The sequence below is a fragment of the Mustela putorius genome, unplaced genomic scaffold, assembly GCF_011764305.1.
Source record: "Mustela putorius furo isolate JIRA1106 unplaced genomic scaffold, ASM1176430v1.1 tig00000139_pilon_pilon_pilon, whole genome shotgun sequence".
Taxonomy (NCBI): Eukaryota; Metazoa; Chordata; class Mammalia; order Carnivora; family Mustelidae; genus Mustela; species Mustela putorius.
The window spans coordinates 764051-779655 of NW_025421293.1; the positions used below are offsets into that span (position 1 = coordinate 764051).

At 40.2% G+C, this 15605-nt stretch overlaps 1 protein-coding gene across 3 annotated transcripts in view; it reads left to right on the plus strand.

Moving 5' to 3' along the window:
• TPST1 (tyrosylprotein sulfotransferase 1) overlaps nucleotides 1-14311 on the plus strand; it is a 104656-nt gene extending 90345 nt beyond the window's left edge. Inside the window, exons 4-6 of one of the 3 annotated variants that reach the window (XM_045074897.1) lie at nucleotides 4487-4537; nucleotides 11877-11923; nucleotides 12485-14311. In XM_045074897.1, coding sequence (XP_044930832.1) covers nucleotides 4487-4537; nucleotides 11877-11894 — 69 coding nt within the window. In that variant the 3' untranslated portion in view covers nucleotides 11895-11923; nucleotides 12485-14311. The remainder of the gene's footprint in view (nucleotides 1-4486; nucleotides 4538-11876; nucleotides 11924-12484) is intronic. The other 2 variants (XM_045074898.1, XM_045074896.1) reach the window with 2 other exon arrangements.
• Nucleotides 14312-15605: the final 1294 nt, after the last annotated feature.

Below are 15605 nucleotides of genomic sequence, written 5' to 3' on the forward strand. Positions count from 1 at the left end.
GACTAGGACAAATGAGCCTTGTTCTGTTCAGTGATGCAGCCAGGACACAGGACCCTAACTAAGCCTGAGTAGCGTATGCCCCAGGGGCTTGGAAGGGTTGGGAACCGTGAACAGAGGGAGAAGGAGAGATTCCCTACCTGAGAATCTGGTGGGAAAAAACAAACAAACAAACAAACACACAAAGAGGAACAAGAAAAACATCCACTTGGCTTGAGCCCCTGCAATGGTTCTCGTGTTCGCTTGCAGACAGGCACAGTGGAAGTCAGAATTAACATGAAACACAACTCCAGGGGCTTAGATCCTTCCTACATCAGAAAGCTAATCACAAAGTAATACGATGTTGTATGGCAGTTATAGCTCAGTAATCTGGGGGTATGAGGAGTGCTGTGCAGAAAGCCGGAACAATTTTGGGGCTGTGGTGATAGGGTAGAACAGAAAAGACTCTTACATGCAGAGTAAGAGGAGTTTTTCAGGGAGCAACTAGACCAGACCCCCCCCCCCCCACTCCACTGCCGCCCCCATGACCTGGAATTTTTCGAGAGTCTGAAAGAGATGCTAGTAGCTTTTGAAACAGCCCTGACAGATGCAGTGTTGTTATCCTGCACCCCCTTAACTTCCACTGTGATGTGTCTCTGAAGACGTGTCTGTATCCCAAAATCCGACATCTCTGTTTTAATGTAGTCATCTCTGGGACGGGATAGAACGGAGGTTTCAGAAACTGCAGAGAAAGAGACAGGCAGAAAGTACATTCATTCTCTGAGTTTCTTAGGCAATGCTGCTTTTAGAAGTCGATCAGTCATCTTATAACCAAGGAAGAATCCCTTAGGTCTGTGGGCTTTAGGATTCACCATTCAGAAGCTTTAGTTTTGCTCGGAGAGACTATTCAGTGACTGTCTTCCCAGTAACCATCTGTAGTTTCTCACCATACTTTCTCAAGTTCATCAATTATCAAACTTTGGCTCATGGAGACCTTCTTTACTTTTGATTGGCACAAATAGTTCCCAGCTTTTTTGCTTTTGTAGTGTTGAAACAAACATCCTGGTATTTAAAGAGTGTGTATTTGTGTGTGTTGGCAGTAAATTTTTAGCATTAAGTTACTGGCTTAATTTGTTCAATTTTGTTCTTGAAGTATAACTTACAGAAAAATTACACAAATCATAGCTATATAAATGGTACAACCTGGGATGTCTGGGTGGCTCAGTTGGTTCAGTATCTGCCTTCCGCTCAGGTCATGATCCCAGTGTCCTGGGATTGAGTCCCTTGCCAGGTTCCTTGCTCAGCGGGGAGCCTGCTTCTCCCTCTGCCTGCTGCTCCCCCTGCTTGTGCTTGCTCTCTCTCTCTCTCTGACAAATAAATAAATAAATAAATATCCTTAAAAAAGAGAGAGAGAGAGTACACCTTCACAATTGGTACCCATATATGTGCCTGCCCCCCCCCTCTCTCTCTCTGACAAATAAATAAATAAATAAATATCCTTTATAAGAAAAAAAAAGTACACTTTCACAATTGGTACCCATATAAAGACTGAAAATTTCCAGTACCCTGGAAGCCTCTTTCATACCCTTCCCAATCACAACCGCCTCCCTCCTCCCCAGAGTAAACAGTATCCTGATTTCTAACATCATGAAGTTGTTTTGCCATTTTACAAACTTTGAAGTATTTTAAATGGAGACATGTATGTCATTTTTAGGGGCCTGGCTTTTATCCCCCTCCTCATATGTGCTGGGATTCATCTGTGCTGTTATCATAGCAGTAGTTCATTTTACTTAATTGCTATTCAGTATCATTGTATACCACACTTATTTATTCATTCATTCTAATTGCATTGCTTGCAATGCCATCTTTATTGTTAACCAAGTATCTGTATACAAGGGTCTGTTTCTAGGTTCTTCATTCTGTTTCATTGATATGTTTGTCCATACTTGTACCAAAGCTTTTCTGTCTTCTGTGTGACTTAATTATTATCTTTATATATGTAATAATATATATTAAAATATATTATAAGAATTATAACTATATGTGTGTATATGTATGAGCTATATAATTGGCTTATTATAGCTGTATAACAATACACCTTAATATCTAGTAGAGTAAGTCCCTCACTTTGTTCTTTTTAAGATTATTTTGATTCTTCTTTTTTTTTTTTTAAAGATTTTATTTATTTATTTGACAGACAGAGATCACAAGTAGGCAGAGAGGCAGGCAGAGAGAGAGAGAGAGAGAGAGAGAGAAGCAGGCTTCCTGCGGAGCAGAGAGCCCGATGCAGGGCTCGATCCCAGGACCCTGAGATCATGACCCGAGCCGAAGGCAGCAGCCCAAACCACTGAGCCACCCAGGCGCCCCTATTTTGATTATTCTTGGCTCTGTGCATTTCTATATAACTTGCAATCAGCTTAAAATCACCTCTTCCCCCCTGCCCAAAAATGTGTGCTAGAATTGGGGCAACTGGGTGGCTCAGTGGGTTAAAACCTCTGCCTTCGGCTCAGGTCATGGTCCCAGGGTCCTGAGATCGAGCCCCACTTTGGGCTCTCTGCTCAGCAGGGACCCTGCTTCCCCCTCTCTATCTGCCTGTCTCTCTACCTACTTGTGATCTCTGTCAAATAAGTAAATAAATAAAATCTTTTTTTAAAAAAATGTATGCTAGAATTTTGATTGGAATTCCTTTGTTGAGGAGAATGAACATCCTTACTATATTGAATCTTCTAACCCCTGTAAGTGGTCTCTCTGTTTATTTGGTCTTTAATTTCTCTCAATAACGTTTTATAGTTTTCTGTGTAAAGATCTTATACATCTTGTGTTAGAATTATTCTTAGGTATCTGGTGGGGGTTTTTCGATGTTGTAAATGGTGTTATTTTTTAAAGTTATTTCCTTATTATTGCTTGTATTAAAACATAATTTTAAGGTTGCCTGGGTGGCTCAGCAGGTTAAGCGGCTGCCTTTGGCTCAGGTCATGATCCTAGGGTCCTGGGACCAAGTCCCACATCTGGCTCCCTGCTCAGCAGGGAACCTGCTTCTCCTTCTGCCTGCCACTCCCCCTGCTTTTGCACACGCTCTCTCTGAGTAAAAACAAATAAAATATTTAATATAAAATAAAGCAACCTAATTTTATATACTGAAAAGGGTAGGGCACCTGGGTGGCTCAGTTGGTTATGCAGCTGCCTTCAGCTCAGGTCATGATCCCAGAGTCCCTGTATCAAGTTCCACATCAGGCTCCCAGCTCCACGGGGAGTCTGCTTCTCCCTCTGATCTTTTCCCCTTTCATGCTCTCTCTCTCAAATAAATAAAATCTTTTTTTTTTTTTTTAGATTTATTTATTTGACAGAGAGACACAAATGGAGAGAGGGAACAGAAGCAGGGGGAGTGGGAGAGGGAGAAGCAGGTTTCCCTCTGAGCAGGGACCTCCGATATGGGACTCGATCCCAGGACCCTGGGATCATGACCTGAGTTGAAGGCAGACACTTAATGACTGAGCCACCCAGGTGCCCCTCAAATAAATAAAATCTTAAAAAAAAAGTGTAAGTTTTTTAATTATAAGATTTTATGAGGTTTAAAGTATATAACTTTATATATCATTTCATATTCTTTTTTTTTTTTAAGATTTTATTTATTTATTTGACAGAGATCACAAATAGGCAGAGAGGCAGGCAGAGAGAGAGAGGAGGAAGCAGGCTCCCCACTGAGCAGAGAGCCCGATGCGGGACTCAATCCCAGGACCCTGAGATCATGACCTGAGCCAAAGGCAGTAGCTTAACCCACCGAGCCACCCAGGCGCCCTATTATTTCATATTCTAATATTCAAATTATTATGAGAATATAGGGGACATTTAGAGAAGTAAATTGGCAGGGGGCACCTAGGTGGGTCAGTTAGGTAAGACTTTGGCTCAGGTCCTGGGATCAACCCCTGCATCAGGCTCCCTGCTCAGCAGGGAAACTGCTTCTCCCACTTCTCTCTGCTCGTGCTTTCTCTTGCTATCACTATCACTATTTCTCTCTCTCTCTTTCAGATAAGTAAAATTTTTAACAACAACAAAAAAAGAAAGAATAAAAACAAAAAGAAAAGAAAATTTGAAATAAATCTAAGATTTGTATTGGTGAAGATTTCAAAAGGATATCAGGAGGAGTCTGTTCCTGAATTGTGTGAATTCTCTGTTGGTTGCTTGAGAGAGATGGCCCAGGGCTTGTTTTCTCTCTCAGCTAAAATGACTGGGGCTTGGAATGTTAGGATGCTTTTTTTTCTACTTCAGATACTCTGAGGCCTCTCCAAGCCAGCCCACATTTGGGAGCACACAGGCAAATGTACAAGAGTTGAGACCAGAGTGAGTGGGAATTTCACTCAGTCCTTCAATGTTACCTGTTTTTAAACTAACATTCTAAAACTCACTGAGAATGAAGCAGTAAATCCATCCACCATCAGGCATTGCAAGTATCGTGAAGTGATGATGACACTGTTTCCTTAAATTCACAGTTGGCTTTTTTCCCCCCCAGGTCTATAAAGGAGAATTTCAGCTCCCTGAATTTCTTAAAGAAAAACCTCAGGTACTGTATCTGCTTCTGTTCTTAATGTGATAGATGGGCTCTTGTGTCAGAGGGATCTTTTTAAAGAGTACTGTGCTGGTGGTAAAAATTGGCCTCTGGTAGCTGTTGGTTTTAATTTGAGAGAGCTCAGTGTCAGTGTCTTAATTTGAGAGAGCTCAGTGTCAGTGTCTTCCAGAATTAAGGAACTACTTTATCGATAACTAAAATCTGATTGCTGGAGGTGTATAAACCATACAGTATTCCACATATAAGAAGCCTGGCAGGCAGGCTCCAAGATGGAGGAGGAATAGGAGACCTAAATGTCATCTGGTCCCAAGAATTCAGCTAGAGAGTTATCAAGCCATTCTGAACACCTACGAACACAACAGGAGATTTAAGAAAAGAATAGCAGCAACTCTATGAACAGAAAAATGACCACTTTCTGGAAGTCACAGTCTATCCCTTCATTGTATTTAACATTGTATATATGTGTGTGTGTGTATATATATATATATATATATATATATATATATATATGTTTTTTTTTTCTTTAAAATTTTGGGATGCAGATTCTTTTAACAGACCAAAATATACCCTAAATCTAGTGTATGGCTTTGTTCTATTAACCTGACTGATCATATTCTCCCCTTTTTTTAAACCTTTCTTTTTTTTTTAATCAACGTCTTATCAATTCCTTTTTAAAAATTTTTTCTAATTTTCATTTTTACAGTCCTATTCCATCCCTTCATTGTATTTACCCTTATTTTTCTATATATGTAAGTTTTCCTTTATTTAAAATTTTGGAGGCAGTTTCTTCTAACAGACCAAAATAATTCAAAAGCTAATGGGTGGCTCTGTCCTATTGACCAGCCAGACCTTTTTTTTTTTTTTTTTTTTTAAATCCCCTGGTTCCAGATCTCTTCTGATTTGTTTAGTGTATATTTTTCTAGGGTCACTGTTACCCTTGTAGCATTTTGTTCTCTTGTTCATCTATTCTTCTCTGGAGAAAATGACAAAAAGGAAAAACTCTCCTCAGGGGGGGAAAAAACAGTATTGACTGCCGAGGATCTAATCAACATGGACATTAATAAAATGTCGGAACTAGAGTTCAGAGTAATGATTATAAAGATACTAGTTGGGCTTGAAAAAAGCATAGAAGATACTAGAGAATCCCTTCCTGGATAAATAAAACTAACCACGTCGAAACAAAAAAGGCTATTAATGAAGTACAATAAAAAATGGAGGCTCCAACTGCTAGGATAAATGAGGCAGAAAAGAGAATTAGTGATATAGAAGACCAAATGATGGAGAATAAAGAAGCTGAGAAAAAGAGAGATAAACAACTATTGGATCACAAGGAGAGAATTAGAGAGATAAGTGATACCATAAAGTGAAACAATATTAGAATAGGGAAGAAGAGAGGGGGCAGAAGATATATTAGAGCAAATTATAGCAAAGAACCTCCCTAATTTGGGGAAGGAAACAGCCATCAAAATCCAAGAGGCACAGAGAATCCCTTCAAAATAAATAAAAAAGGTCAATACCCCAACATATATTAGTGCAACTTACAAATCTCAGAGACAGAGAAAATCCTGAAAGTAGTTTGGGACAAGGGGTTTGAAATCTACAAGAGGAGAAGCATTAGATTGGCAGCAGACCTCTCCACAAAGACCTGGCAGGCCAGAAAGGACTGGCATGATATATTCAAGGTAGTAAATGAGAGGAACATGTAGCTAAAACTACTATATCCAGCCAGGCTGTCATTGAAAATAGAAGGAGAGGGACGCCTGGGTGGCTCAGTTGGTTAAGCAGCTGCCTTCAGCTCAGGTCATGATCCCAGCGTCCTGGGATCAAGTCCCACATCAGGTTCCTTGCTCCGCAGGGAGCCTGCTTCTCCCCGTGACTCTGCCTGCCACTCTGCCTGTGCTCACTCTTGCTCTCTCTCTCTCTCTGACAAATAAATAAATAAAATCTTAAAAAAAAAAGAAAAAGAAAAAAAGAAAGAAAATAGAAGGAGAGATAAAAAGCTTCCAGGACAAACAGAAACTAAGAGTTTGTGATCACCAAACCAGCCCTATAAGAAATACTGAAAGTTGTCCTCTATGCAAAGAGAAAGCCCAAAAGTAACATAGACCAGGAAGAAACAGAGACAATATACCGTAACAGTCACCTTACAGGCAATACAGGGTACATATCTTTTAATAATTACTCTGAATTTAAATGGGCTAAATGCCCCAAGACACAGGATATCAGATTGGATAAAAGAGCAAGACCCATCATTACACTTCTGCAAGAGGCTCATTTTAGACCCAAAGACACCTCCAGATTTAAAATGAGGGGGTTGAATACCATTTATCATAGTAATGGCCATAAAAAGAAAGCTGGGGTGGCAGTCAAATTAGATTTTAAACCAAACACTGTAATAAGAGACAAGGAAGGACACTATATCATACTTAAAGGTTCTATCCAACAGGAAGATCTAACAGTTGTAAATATTTATGCACCTAACATGGGAGCAGCCAATTATATAAGCCAATTAATAACAAAGAAACACATCAATAATAATACAATAATAGTAGGGACTTTAACACCCCCCCCTCACTGAAATGGACAGATCATCTAAGCAAAAGATTAACAAGGAAATAAGGGCTTTGAATGACACGCTGGACCAGATGAACTTAACAGATACATTAAGAATATTCCATCCCAAAGCAACAGAAAACATATTCCTCTCTAGTGCACATGGAACATTCTCCAGAACAGATCACATCCTGGGACACAAATCAGGTCTCAAATGATACCAAAAGATGGGGATCATTCTCTGCATATTTTCAGATCACAGTGCTTCAGAACTAGAATTCAATCACAAAAGGAAAGTTGGAAAGAACTCAAATAGGTGGAGGTTAAAGAGCATCCTACTAAAAAATGAATGGCTCAACCAGGAAATTAAAGAATTTTTAAAATTCATGGAAACAAATGAAAATGAAAACACAACAGTTCAAAGTCTTTGAGATGCAGCAAAAGCGGTCCTGAGAGGAAGGAATATAGCAATACAAGCCTTTCTCAAGAAACAAGAAAGGTCTCAAGTACAAAACCTAACCCTACACCTAAAGGAGCTGGAGAAAGCATAGCAAAGAAAGCTGAAACTCAGCAGGGGAAGAGAAATAATAAAGATCAGAGTAGAAATCAATGAAATAGGAACCAAAAGAACAGTAGAACAGATTAATGAAACTAGATTAATGAAACTAATTAATGAAACTAGATTAATGAAACTAATGAGCTGGTTCTTTGAAAGGATTAATCAAATTGATAACCCCCTGGCCAGACTTATCAAAAAGAAAAGAGAAATGACCCAAATTATTAAAATCATGAATGAAAGAGGAGAGATCACAACCAACACTAAGAAATGCAAACAATTATGAGAACATATTATGAGCAAGTGTACACCAGCAAATTTGACAATCTGGAAGAATTGTATGCATTCCTAGAGACATATAAACGACCAAAACTGAACCAGGAAGAACAGACCCATAACCAATAAGGAGATTGAAACAGTCATCAAAAATCTCCCAAGAAACAAGAGCCCAGGGCCAGACGGCTTCCCAGGGAATTCTACCAAACATTTAAAGAAGAATTAATACCTATTCCTGAGAAGGAAAACCTCTAAACTCATTTTGAGTTTAGAGAATTACAGACCAATATCCCTGATAACATGGATGCAAAAATTGTCACCAAAATACTAGGTAATAGGATCCAACAGCACATTAATAGGATTATTCACTACAACCAAGTGGGATTTATTCCTGAGCTGCAAGGTTGGTTCAGCATCTGCAAATCAATCAGTGTCATACACTACATTAATAAAAGAAAGAACAAGAACCATATGATACTCTCAATAGATGGTGAAAAAGCATTTGACAGAGTACACCATCCTTTCTTGATCAAAACTCTTCACAGTGTAGGGATAGAGGGTAATACCTCAGTATCATCAAAGCCATCTTTAAGAAGCCACAGCAAATGTCATTCTCAAACTGAGAGCTTTCCCCTAAGGTCAGGAAGACCAAAGGAATGTCCACTATCACCACTGCTATTCTATATTGTGCTAGACGACCTAGCCTCAGCAATCAGACAACAAAAAGAAATTAAAGGCCTCTGAATCAGCAAAGAAGAAGCCAAATTCTCACTCTTTGCAAATGATATGCTACTTTACGTGGAAAACCCAAAAGACTCCATCCCCAAACTGCTAGAACTCATACAGGAATTCCGTAAAGTGTCAGGATATAAAATCAATGCACAGAAATCAGTTGCATTTCTCTACACCAAGAATAAGACAAAAGAATAAGAAATTAAGGAGCCAATCCCATTTACAGTTGCACCCAAAACCATAAGATACTTAAGAATAAATCTAACAAAAGAGACAAAGGATCTGTACTCAGAAAACTATAGAATACTCATGAAAGAATTGAGGAAGGCACAAAGAAATGGAAAAACGTTCCATGCTCATGGTTTGGAAGAACAAATATTGTTAAAATGTCTATACTGCTGAGAGCAACCTACATATTAATGCAATCCCTATCAAAATACTTTTGATTTTTTTCACATAAATGAAACAAATAATCCTAAAATTTGTATGGAACCAGAAAAGACCCCAAACAGCCAGAAGAAGATTGAAAAAGAAAAGGAAAGCTGGCAACATCACAATTCCGGACTTCAAGCTGTATTACAAAGCTGTAATCATCAAGATAGTATGGTATAGGCACAAAAATAGATGCATAGATCAATGGAACAGAATAAAGAGCCCAGAAATGGACCCTCAACTCTATGGTCAACTAATCTTCAACAAAGCAGGGAAGAATGTTCAATGGAAAAAAGGTTTCTTTACCAAATGGTGTTGGGAATATTAGACAGCCACATGCAGAAGACTGAAAATGGACCATTTCTTATACCACACACAAAAATGGACTCAAAATGGATGAAAGACCTCAATGTGAGACCGGAAGCCATCAGAATCCTTGAGGAGAACACAAGCAGCAACCTCTTCAACCTATCACAGCAACTTCTTCCTAGAAACATTGCCAAAGGCAAGGGAACCAAGGGCAAAATGAAATATGGGTACTTCATCAAGATAAAAAGCTTTTGCACAGCAAAGAGAACAGTTGACAGAACCAAAAGACAACCAACAGAATGGGAGGAGATATTTGCAAATGACATATCAGATAAAGGGCTAGTATCCAAAATCTATAAAGAGCTTATCAAATTCAAATAATCAAATAATCTAAGAAATGGGCAGAAGATACTAACAGACATTTCTGCAAAGAAGACATCCAGATGGCCAACAGACACATGGAAAAGTGCTCCACATCACTTGGCATCAGGGAAATACAAATCAAAACCTCAGTGAGAGAGCACCTCACACCAGTCAGAATGCTAAAATTAACAAGTCAGAAAATTACAGATCTTGGCGAAGATGCGGAGAAAGGGGAACACCTACACTGTTGGTGAGAATGCAAGCTTGTGTAGCCACTATGGAAAATAGTATGGAGGTTCCTCAAAATGTTGAAAATAGAGCAACCCTACGACCCAGCAATCATACTACTGGGAATTTGCTATCAGTAATTGGCTTGTAAATAGGAAATGAAGACTCAGCACTGAACTTGGTTTCTAAAATCATTCCAGATAAGGATTGGTGAGGGAGTCATACCTCCTCACAGACTCTGTGAGGTCGTGTTGCCTGAAGCGAGCCTGAACTGAGTGGGCTGGGCCCTCTAGGAGAAGCTGCATCTCACACCGGGGTTGAAGGCTCTGTCTTCTCAGATCCTTGTCCAATAACAGTCAGCCATTAGTAGTTGATATTAGTATTACTTGAGAATTTCATACTACTTCCAAGGCATATTCTTATTAGCGTATGTTCAATTTTAATCCTCCCATTCATTCATTTATTCAACAAATGTTTACTCAATTTCGGTCATGGGTGAGAAGTTGGAATGAGTCCTCAAGAGTCAGAGAGAAAAAAGGTCTTTTTAAGGAACTTCCGATCTCCCTTGAAGACTGATCAATTTTTACAGACAAGGGGGCCCTGGGCCCGGAGCCTGGGCTAGGCGTGATGCCCCCAAAACCTGGATGGAGTCATGAATAAGCCATCAGTCACTTGTAGGGTGTGGCAGTTGGAGCCAGAGAATAATCCAAGAGGCAAGTCTTGAAGGAATGTCAGATCCAAAGACTGTTTTGCATAATAAGTTTGAAGGAATCAAGAAAGGAAATTTGAGTCTAAAATTAAAGGGATACCTCTGCTTCACAGCATACACAAAAATCATAACCAGGCCAATTATAAACCTAAACGTTAAAGGCAAAAATAATAAAGTTTTTAGGAGACCACAAAGGAGAATATCTTCATGACCTTAAAAGGGAAGGATTTCTTAGATCATAGAAAACACTAATTGTTAATTTCAAAATGGATAATTTGGCGCCACTAAAATTGATAATATTTACTTATTAGAAAGCATCATAAAGAGTATAAAAGTATACCTTAAGTGGGATAAAATAATTTGAAACAAAGGATTCATTTGTAGACTGTAGAGGATTTCTACAAATCTATCAGAAAAAAAATTGCACAAAAGCCTTACTAGGACTTTAAGCCCCTTAGTATGGTTAGTTTAATGCATCCCACACGCAAATACTTAGAAAAAGGCTGTAAAAGACTTTTATTTAACTTATAATAAATTAGAAAATTGAAACTCACAGAACCCTCAGGTTTGGTATAGCTAAAGTGGCTCACAGAACTCAGCGAAGTGCCGTATTTACAGTTTTATTATAAAGGACACAAATCAGGATCAGCCAAATGAAGAGACAGGGCTATGAGGTTCCCAGACACAGAGCTGTGCCCATTCCCCATGAATCAGGGTACTTCTCCCCATCAGCAGCACACCTGTGCCTTCACTGAACTGCAGCACCCGCAGTTTTTTATTGGGATCTAATCACATAGACATGATTGATTGAATCATTGACTATGTAGTTGAAGTCATTCCCGGTCATCCGCTACCCCAAGGCTGGGCTGACTCAGTCCCAAGTCTCTAACCACAGGTGTGATCTTTGTGTGACCAGCCTCCATCCTGAGTTATCTCATTTTGTAGCTTAAACTCCAGTATGATCCAAGCAGCTCCTGAATAATGAAGATATTCCCTTTACCCGGGAAAATCCAAGAATTTAGAGTCTCCCTACCAGGAACTAGAGACAGGCCAGTCAGGTTCTTTATTATATAGTTGTAGCAGACTGAGTTCATTGGAAAATCTGTGATCAGAGCTGACAGGCTATCCCTGATATTTCCAAGGTCTTTTAAAATATCGTTTGCTTCCTTTGACAGACTGAGGAAGTGGAGTAGCAGAGCCAGGAACCTCTTCCATACATGAGGTGAGAGTTGGGGGACATTCTTTGGTCTTTGGGTTTCCCTGCTTAAGCTCTCTTAGGAGGCAGTATGGCTGGAGTAGAGAACACAGCTCTGGAGTCCGTTGGCCGAGTTGGAATCTGGGCTCTGTGGCATTGAACAAATGGCTTCTCTGTGTCTTAGCTTCCTCATCTGCAAAACGAGGACAATATTAGTAAGAGAGTAGTAGTAAGAATTGAGCATAATAATGTCTACAAAAAGCTTGGCACCTAGTAAGCACTCAAACAGTGTTAGTTTTTATTTTTAATATGAGGAGGAGTATAAGATACTAAGATATTTTAGCTGAAAGAAATCTGGAGACCATTAATCCCAATAACCTGTTTGCAGATAAGGAAACTGAGCGGGTTATTTGTCAAAGTGACATCGCGGGAAGGTGAAAGCTTCTTCCACCACCCTGTGCTGCTTCTGTGCATGCTGGATGTGCAAATGTTTTTGCAGTAGTATTTTTGGAAATTGGTCAAGTCTGTGCTTGCTGGTTTTAATGTACGATGAGATCTTATGTTGGTAACCTATATTGTCTCTTGTAGGTGGGGGCTACAGTTGGGCTAGGCCAGCCATACCTAATAGTCCCCTTTATATCTGAGTATCATCAGGTACATGTCCAGGGACACCAGCCAATTAGTGGAAAAGCTGGTTTCTGAACCCAGACCTCCTAACATTGCTTCTCAGAGCTCATGCCCCTTTCCCACACGTCCTTAAGATTCTGTTTTGTTCTGAATGATGTGGTAATGCCTTAGATCATTTGGAACTTGAAAAACTTTTTAAAAAAACTGTTTTTTCTTATAGTTTTGCTTGCTGTTTTATTTTATTTTATATAATAACAATGTATTGACTGCATACTCTGTTCAATGCATAGAATATCAAGCATTTTATATATGTAATATATAAATGCCATATACATGGGTGCCTGGGTGGCTTAGTCATTAAGTGTCTGCCTTTGGCTCAGGTCATAATTTCGGGGTCCCGGGATTGAACCCCACATCGGGCTCCCTGCTCTGTGGGAGGTCTGCATCTCCCTCCCCTGCTCCCCCTGCTTAAGTTCCCTCTCTTGCTGTGTCTCTAGGTCAAATAAAGAAATAAAATCTTTTTTTTGAATGACATATTATATGACACACTATGTAATATATAATATTATATTCATATATGTACATATATGAGTGAATTCTTTCAAGGTTCAAACCACTCTGGCAAGTAGGTGGTATTATCCCTGTTGTACTGATGAGAAAATGAAGACTGAATGATTTGAGTAAGATTTTTATGACTTGCTGGGTTAGTGGATAATAGAATGAAAAAGCACATGAACACGGCTATGCCATGTCAAGATCATGGGAGACTCTGAGCTAATAATAATAGGTTTCAAGATTTATGACTACCTTTTTGCTAAGGAGGAAATGCTAGGTGCTAGACACACACTCTGTAGACGTATGTAGCAGCAGCAATCACACCTCTTATAGATAACTTCCGTCCACGAAGTGCACACACAGGGACCCGCGTATCGAATACTTTACAAGATGGAATGTAGTGTCCGTGGACTCGGCCTTCGAGTTGCCTCGACAGCATCACCGCAGCTCCATATGCTTGTTGCGGCCTGTAGGGCCGCCTGCCGTGAGAGAAGGACTGGGAAGAAGCAAGGAAGGCGACGGAGCATCTCCGGGACGACAGTGCTTCTGAGGCAGCTGCTCTCGGAACCGGCTGTCCTCCTCCCTGGCTGCCTGGCTGATGCCGGGACCCCAGCCGGGAAGGAGGCAGCGTGCTGCGGGGAGAACAAAGTGTGACTCCGCGCTTGTAACCGAGCTCTGTTTGTCTGCCCCAGGGAAGACTGCCGCCTTTCAACAGGAGGGAGATTCTAGGACTGGCTGTCCCCCGTTGAGATGAGCAGAGCGCGGCCCGCATCTCCGCTCACTTGCCAGCTCCTTCGACTGAGAGCGTGCGCTGCCCGTGCTCATCTGGGCCTTCCCGAGTGATCTGCTTCCCCGTGCGGCCCTCCTGATCCCCATGGCGCGCTCGGCCGCTGCATAGGAAGCCCAGAGGGAGCATGTGCTTCCTGCTAAAACTGCTCTGGTCCTCCTCTTTTCTGACCAGATTCCAAACTTGTTTTAAGGGGAGGGTTTTGAATGGAATTCTCGAAGCAAAACTGGGCAGTTTCATCTTGGGATAGGTTATCTGTACATGTTCTAATGTTTTGTAGAACACTTCCTGTTTAAATGTATTGATGTGGATAATATTAAATATCTTAATTATTTAAATAATTCATTGTATTGTTTTTGAGAAGTTGAGGAATTACCGTATACATTTACAACTTAATGACTTTTGTATTTTATTTTTCAAAATAAAAGCTTTAAATGTGCAAAGCATTCTGGTGGTTTACATGTTTTCATTACTGTGACTTCAGAGAAGCAGTAAGACCTTATCAGATGGTGACTGATAAACCGGAGTTTCTTCAGTTGGCTCTATTGTAGATAATTCCTTCTCTGCATCATAGCTTCAATTAAGTTTTTTTATTTTAATCCCGGTGTAGTTAACACACAGTGTTATATTAGCTTCAGGTGTACAGTATGGCAATTCGGTACTTCCTACGATGCCCCGTGCTCATTGCAAGGGCTGTCCTTGATCTCTGTCACAGTTCATCCCTCCCCCACCTCCACCTCTCTCCCCTCCGGTAACCATCAGTTTGTTCTCTAGAGTTAAGAGTCTGTTTTTTGGGGGCACCTGGGTGGCTCAGTGGGTTAAGCCTCTGTCTTCAGCTCAGGTCATGATCTCAGGGTCCTGGGATCGAGTCCCGCATCGGGCTCTCTGCTCAGCAGGGAGCCTGCTTCCTCCTCTCTCTCTCTACCTGCTTCTCTGCCTACTTGTGATCTCTGTCTGTCAAATAAATAAATAAAATCTTTAAAAAAAAAAAAAGAGTCTGTTTTTTGGTTTGTTGCTCTTTTTTTTCTTCATTCATTCGTTTGTTTCTTAAATTCCACACAGGAGTGGAATTACATGGTATTTGTCTTTCTCTGACTTTGCTTAGCATTCTGCTCTCTAGCTCCATCCATGTTGTTGCAAATGGCAGGAGATCATTTTTTATAGCCAAGTAATATTCCATTGTTAGTGTGTGTGTGCCACATCTTCCTTATCCATTCATCAGTTGATGGATACTTGGACTATTTCCATAATTTGGCTATTGTAAAGAATGCTGCTGTAAACATTTGGGTGCATGTATCCTTTTGAATTAGTGTTTTTGTATTCTTTGGGTACATACCCAGTAGTGTAATTATTGGGTTCATACTATTTTTTTTAACTATTTTTATTAACTTTTAATGTATTATTTGCCCCAGGGGTACAGGTCTTTGAATCACCGGGCTTACACATTCTACAGCACTCATCATAGCACATACCCTCCCCAATGCCATAACCCAGCCACCCTCTCCATAACCCCCCCACCCACCGGCAACCCTCAGTTTGTTTTGTGAGATTAAGAGTCTTATGATTTGTCTCCCTCCTGATCCCATCTTGTTTATTTTTTTCCTTTCCCTACCCCCACAACCCCTCTCCCTGCCTCTCAAATTCCTCATATCAGAGAAATAATATGATAGTTGTCTTTCTCTGATTGACTTATTTCACTCAGCATAATACCCTCCAGTTCCAGCAATGCTGTTGCAAATG